This window comes from Lycium ferocissimum, chromosome 5 (genome assembly GCF_029784015.1).
Source record: "Lycium ferocissimum isolate CSIRO_LF1 chromosome 5, AGI_CSIRO_Lferr_CH_V1, whole genome shotgun sequence".
Lineage (NCBI taxonomy): Eukaryota > Viridiplantae > Streptophyta > Magnoliopsida > Solanales > Solanaceae > Lycium > Lycium ferocissimum.
Genome location: NC_081346.1, coordinates 71,740,633 through 71,748,157, shown reverse-complemented (window position 1 = coordinate 71,748,157; position 7,525 = coordinate 71,740,633). Strand labels below are relative to the sequence as shown.

General features: G+C 33.1%; 1 protein-coding gene across 1 annotated transcript; it reads right to left on the bottom strand.

Annotated features, from left to right (window-relative positions):
* Nucleotides 1–523: 523 nt before the first annotated feature.
* Nucleotides 524–3,795, bottom strand: LOC132058001 (UDP-glycosyltransferase 86A1-like; the record flags this gene model as incomplete). The annotated part of the gene is made up of 2 exons (XM_059450572.1): nt 524–1,510; nt 3,309–3,795. Coding segments are annotated over 2 exons (1,380 nt in total), but the record flags the coding sequence as incomplete, so codon positions are not given.
* Nucleotides 3,796–7,525: the final 3,730 nt, after the last annotated feature.

The window sequence follows — 7,525 nt, the reverse complement described above, 5'->3', positions numbered from 1 at the left end:
GTAGATGGAATATGGTATTTGAAGTTGATTTTGTTATGTTTATTTGAAAAATTACATTCTAATGAGTTTGAAAGAAAGAGAAAATAAAAAGTGGATATGTATTAATGGTAGTAACTCTTAAAATTAAGTACTATTGATATTTTAGGAATGTAAAAAGTTGTATTTTTGTAATTAAGAAGTTAAAATTTTGAATAAGTTGTATTTATGTAATTTTTGGAAAGTTGTTGTAATATTTTTAATTACCATTTCAAAAAATTGTATTTGTGTGACTTTCCCTATGAAAAACCTATTCCCAAGTGTTTGTAAAGTAAACCAAAAACAGATAACATTTGTCTCATATATACCTACAAGGAGGTGATCTACTTCTATGTATTGTTGATTTCAAAGTTTTTTATTTTTATTTTTTATTTTTTATTTTCAAGAAGTCCATCCTTATGGTAGAGAAGTTAGGCATCACTCCAACCTGTTTATTTACCAAAAAGCATAATCACATGGAGGAGAATATAAACATTAGCTAGCCTCATTACATTGAGAAGATTGGATATATCCAACCTATTTCCCATTTGTTGATTTCAAGATTACAAATTACTTTATCAAATAAGAAAAAAAATTGTCTCTCAAGCTAAACTAACCTTCATCTTCAATTCTTCAACAAACTTGTCAAAATTAACATTGGATGATCCATTTGGAGCCAATGCGTTATGAAATGTCTCTTTCACATGAACAACAGTCTTCCTTAAGTTACTCGAGGTCTCTTTGCTCATCAAATATTTAATCTTGTCACATACTTTCTCTCTCGTGATCGATTCCCCATCACGAAGATCGCTTCCAACTTTCCAGTCAGAAACCACTAATTTTCTGTTAGCCAGGTGATCTGTTACTAGTGGAAAACAAATTAGTGGTACTCCACACCAAATACTTTCCACTACGGAATTCCACCCGCAATGACTCAAGAAACCTCCGATTGCTGAATGTGAAATCACCCTCGTTTGGTTGCACCATGGCACGATCAACCCTCGACCGTTCACCTTTTCTTCATATCCAAGGGGCAAAATACTTTTTTCATTTTGACCTAAATAATTAAGCCTAAGTACCCAAATGAAACTAACTTCACTAAGCATAAGGCCATGAGCTAGTTCAAGAATATCTTCTTTGTTAACACGAGCCACACTCCCAAATGAGACGTACAAGACCGAACCACGGGGCTTGGTGTCGAGCCATTGGGTGCAATTGAACTCGGACCACAGGCTACTCGGGATAGTCAGGTCAATGAAATTCGCGGACACAATTGGACCAATGGCGTAGAAATTATGCTTTTCTTGAATTGATGTGATAGTTTCGAGTTCGAGTTCTTGAATTGTGTTGGCTATTATTATATCGGCTTTTCGAACATCTTGAAATGCCTTGTAGATTAATTGGTGCACCACTGAATTCTGGAACACGAATGGCAAGTCACTTGCTTCAATAGATTTAACTCCAGGAATATAATCAACAGGGTCTTTGCGATTTTCTGTAAAAAAAAAAAATGATGAAAAAGTCAGTTTAGTAGTGCTATATAGATACAATATGGTTAAAAAAAATTGATCTTTTACCTCTCTTTCTATGTTAGTATAACCAATTATTTTGAGATTTAATTAGTTTCAAAATTGTCGATCAATTGCTACAACTTTAAAGAGTTACAAGTTTTGGTGGACAGAACTGAAGTGTAATTCATATTTAGAGGGTCTCACCAGTCACCACCAATATTTCTAGTTTATATTATCAACATAATTAACTTGTGATAGCAGGTTAATAATGTTACTAATAGTTATAGTAGCTACTTATTTACAATTATTTTATAAGCAACTAATTTGTGTAAATTTAATTTGTCAACATTAAATTTAAACTTAAATAAACAATATAGAATTGCTACTTTCACATGACTACATGAGGGTCTGAGGGTGCACTTGAAAACTAAATAGACTTGTGAGAGGACGTCAGCTATGACGCAACGAAGTGAGACGTATACATACGACAAGCATGTTTACAAGTTAACATATACAACTCGTACAATTATATTAAGTGATCGTAAATCATTCATAATTAATTTTATAAATAAACAGTTCATGTTTAAATAAAAATATTGAAGCTAATAATAAATAGTTGATGTGTTCAGTGAAAAAGTATTGATAAACTGTTCTTTGTTAAAATTAATACCCTTAAAATGTTTATAGAAATTATAAATTCAAATGTTTTATTTTTAGGAAAAGTTAAAGATAAAATAGCAGTAAAAGGACTTGGTCAAACCAGATATACTTATAAGCTGAAAAGTTATAAATTCGGAATAACTACCTTATGACTTTTGACCGGCTTCGACTTATAAACACTTCATTTATAAGCACTTTGAGAGTTTGAGTATCTAACTAACGCATGACAAATCAAAAAAAAAAAAATACTTATAAGCTAATTTAATCTATAGGAACACCTTCTAAATACTAATAAAATGTAGAGAAAATATTTATCATGTGTGAGGCACATAATACTTGTGTGAGGAACTAATAAGTGGACCGTCGGCTCCAAAATGGTGATAAAAAAATTCAGTCTTTTTTGCCTATTCTTGTCTCCTTAGTCCCTTTCCTCTGCAACTAAACTATTCCTCCAAACCGACCTCTATCTCACAATCTTTTTTTTTTTCCAATTTTTCTTAATCACATAGAGAAAAAAAATATACTATTTCTTTGCTTTTTGTTTGCAAATTTTGTCGTTGTTAACACTATGATAATATATTGATTTAAACATCTTTTGTTTATACTTTCTACACTAAATAATTGGCTTGGCATCAAATGAAATTCAACTAATTTATGATATTAAATATGTCATGAAATTTCTATGACTATACAAGACAACCATTTAAGATGAAAAATTTAAAATTAAAGAACTTCAAAATATAACAAGATATCACTCTTTTAACAAAACAAGTTGTCATAGAAAAAGAGTTAAAATGGTCGAAAACACGTCTGAAGTATCACTTTTGGTTTCACATCCCAACAATCAGTTGTTCTCTTTTCTTACTTAAAGTATCACTATCTATGTATTAAAACACACCTAGTTCAAAAGAGATGGTGATAGTTTAGATAGGAAAATAATAGTTGACACTAATCTCAACTACAATGATTTATTTTAATACATCGATGGTGATAGGGGAAAAACTGATAATTTTGGTGTGAAACTCTAAAAAAAAAAAGTGATAATTCAAGTGTATTTTTTACCATTATCTCCAAGACAAAGCAAACAGTATTCATGTTTGAATACAGAGATAGGAGACGCACCATCAGAGCCAAAGTGGCCATTTTCTTCAAGCAGATCCAAGTGATAATACAAAGTAAAAACCAAAGCCGGTTCAGTGAAGAATGAAACATGAACAATCTCATATTTCTTTGCAATAATTGATGGCGAAACAAGAAACGTATCAGCAACCAAACAATTAATTGGATCAACACAATTATCCTTCACTAATTTCCCAACAAGTTCATCAACATGACCTGAAAAATCATTTATAAGACCTTCCAAAAATGGTAAAGAATTCATGTTTCTATCAAATTCTAATGGAAAACCATCAGAAATAGTTAAATAACGAATGTCAAGCCCAGATTCACGTACCTTAGAGAAAATATCATCATTGTTAGGCCCTGATGATGTTAATTGGGCTTTTGTTATTTGAGAATGAATGAATTGAGTGTTGACAAAAGTAATGATGAAGCCTTTTGAAGCAAGTTTTAAGGATAGATGAATTGCTGGGTTTATATGGCCATGGAATTACTAGGGCATGAGGCACGTTTTGGTTTCTAGTTTCTGCCATTTTTTGTGGAGCTTTTGGTGAAGTTTGACTCTAATTGATCTTGAAGAGTTGACAGCTCAGTCCCGTTCATATATAGCTATAGCTATAGTTTAGAGCGTAATTACGAAAAGTAGCTATAATTAGTAGATACAATAACTATAGTTTAGAGTTGTATGAGCGCATACAGTAGCTATAGTTAAGAGTTGTATCAGCGTATACAGTTGCGTTGGATTAACTGAAATCGCAGATATCAGCTCTATCAAGATACTGTATAGCGCATGTTGTTGCGCTAGATTAGGTCAAATTGGAGGTATCAGTTGTATCAAGATACTATATTAGCTGAAATCGCGCAAAAGAGTTGAACTAGCGCATACTGTATCACCGCATACAGTTACGCGTGCCGATTGTGTATTTGGCATACAAAACTCAAACTGTAGCTATGTTTGTCACGTCGCATAATTTTTCCTTTTTAGTTTGTGAATTTTGGACGTTAATTTTCTTGCTTACTAGCTTTAGACAAATTATTTACAAATATAAACGATTTTTTAAATACAAACACAGAATTTAAGTTAAAGCTATTGAATTTTGCAATTCGTAATTATGCCAATTCAGAGATATATGTAAAATATTGAGCAAGCTATTGGATTTTACCGAAAGCTATTAACAAAATTGAATCCCAACAGGTTGTTTGTAATTGTCGGCTACAAGTTGTCCGCATACCTTCTGTGAACTTATTTTATTCTGAATAGTTCATTCAGTGGATTCAATTTAAGTCAGTAATGTTAAGCTGTCAGTATCTTTTTTATTGGATATAAATAGAAATATGTGTGCGCGCGTGTGTGAGTGTGATAAATGGCTGAAAATAAGTACTCACTCTGTTCCAATTTAAGGGCTCGTTTGGTGCGAGGGATAAGGGATAAATAATCCCGAGATTAAATTTGAGATGAGTTTATCCCACGTTTGGTTGAGGTAAAATCGCGGCATAATTAATTTCGGGATTGTAGTGTTATTTTATCCTTATGGGAGAGTGAAGTAACTAATCTTGAGACAACTTGTTTCCCAACCAAACGACCCCTAAGTGTTTTAGTTTGACTAGGCTAGAGTTTAAGAAATAAAAAGAGACTTTTGAATCTTGTAATCCTAGCTCGTTTGGTTGGGAAACAACTAATCCCGGGATTACTAATCCCGGGATTAGTTATTCCACCCTCAAGGTGGGATAAAATAAGGCTACATCCCCGAGATAACTAATCCCGGGATTAGATATCCCGGATTTTTATTCCAACCAAACATGGGATAAGAAAGCACTAAAATTTTATCCCGGTACTATTTTTGCTTATCCTTCACACCAAACGACCCCTTAAAGATGTGTGTAATGTACTAAAAGGTTTTTTGAATCTTGTGGTAATAATCTTGTCGCGTAGGATATTTGAATTATCAACTTACTAAATATAGAAAGAGATACTTTTTTTGGGACAGAAACAAAAAAAAAAATTGACACGGGAGGAGTAAGTACTGTGGGGAAGATGACTGACTCAGTCACTAGCGGAATAATGACCATACCTCAACCAATAAATTATTTATAGTAAAGATTAAAGTCTTTAATTCCTGCTACATTATTTATCTAATTAACCTGTATTAAATATTAAACTCCTGTCATAGGATTGGTAATGTCTATTATTGTGTTAGGTTTGTTTTGTATCTCATCCTTCCACTATAAACAAGTGTGGCGAGCTAAACAGTAATGTCTAGTGTTTTGGGTCTGTCTTCTCTAATTTTTAGAAGTTGTTTTTGTCTTTCATTTGAAAATGACATTGTCCTTTTCATGATTAATGAATGGCCTAGTTTTTTTTTTTTTTGGTAACCAATGTAAATTATTAGTATTAACAAACAAAATTATTACACCTAAAGAGCACCTAATTCCCCGACCACCTTCCAGGAAGGGTGTTAAGAGAGTTAAGCCTCCGATAAACCTTTAATTACACAAGAATCTCTGTATCAAAGTGCTGCTCCTTTGAGCCTTCCTGGACTGTCTTACTACCTCTAGCCTATCCACAATTTTTTTTTTAATTTTTTTTTTTTTTTTTTTAATCTGTATCATCACTATATCTATATTTAAACTTACTCCTTTAAACAATCTCCAATTCCTAGCCTTCCAAACATGGTATATAATTGTTCCCCAAAGTGCTGCAACTGCTTCCTTCTGAAATTGTTTCCAATGCTTCCCTTTAATTCTCTCCATGGCCTAAGTATTTAAATGTTAAGGGTTTAGGAATTAGGAGTAACAACCTTCAAAAAATATCTTCAAAGTTTAATACCTAATTTTTTTTTTTTTTATGACATGGGAACCTGCAGCCGCTATCCTTCGGGTGTACACAGGGTAAACCCACCTCCTGTACAATAGCTCGCCAACCACACGGGAGAGATAACCCGCACTAGACAAGCCTCGTGCGACGAGCTCGACCGAGAAAGCAAATCCCCTACTGTCGTAAGCAGGGGGTTTCGAACCTGAGACCTCCATTATGAAAGCCCCATGCTCAACTAACTGAGCCACCCTTGCGGGTCTTAATACCTAATTTAATTACTGTAGTTTTTCATTTTCTAATGGTTTTAAGGTAATATATTACTTGATTAAAAAAAAAAATGCAGACGTACGAAACTTTTTTTGCACTTAACAGTTAAACTTTTTATATTGGGCTACACTAAAAAACTTCATGTTCTTCAACCCGTCTTTCCAAACTAACAGCTCTTGTTCATGTTTGTAACCTTCATTTGTCAAAAAGTCTGCACATCAAAGAGGTGATTTCCAACAAGTATATGCAACCTTCAATAGTAGCTCTAAGAGGGGTGATGTTGTATGCCATTTTCTTTTATAAACTTGATGTCGCTGAAACTTATGCCTTTCTCCGTATATTATGTAAAACATCTCGCCTAACGCCTCCGTCACACACTGAGGGTGACACATATGCTTAGCAAGATATGCACACTTGTAGTCGATCAACCTACACACTTGGTAAATGGGTAAAAAGTTGTTAATGCTTAGCAAGATATGCACACTTGTTAAAGTCGATCAACCTACACACTTGTTAAATGTGTAAAAAGTTCTTACACTGAAATGTGTGTACACCACAAATTTACATGTCACTCGATAGAAAATGCATTGAAGAAATTATATACTATTTTTCTTCTGAATCTTTAAGAACATCCTCAGTGTTTGCCATAGGCATTTGTTTCTCATTTTATCTTCATGTCAATTAAAGTCTATCCAATATCATTTTGCTCTATATTATTGTCTATTACACATTATACTATGGGAGCGGAGATACTTCACAATGTATAACACGGTGCTTCACAATGTATCTCTAACGTATACAGCCAACCTAGTAACTTTTCATCCGTATACCTTGTATTTGTTTGAGAATAAATTGAATATGTAAAAAAGGATTTATTTAAAACCCAATAGACATTGGAGAGATTTTAGGGGAAGAAATAAGAATCCCGTGGAGAGAATGAGAAAGGAGATATTTACTCCAGAATTTTGTGAACGTTAAAAAATCTTTGACCCAAAACGTGATTATGTTATGCTCAAAACTTAAATATATGACTTACCTAGGTATGATATACTATAGGTCATGCCCGTACAGTTTTCAAAAAAAAAAGCCACATACTATTTAAGAATATAGCTCCACTTACATGTAACTTCTGTTTCTA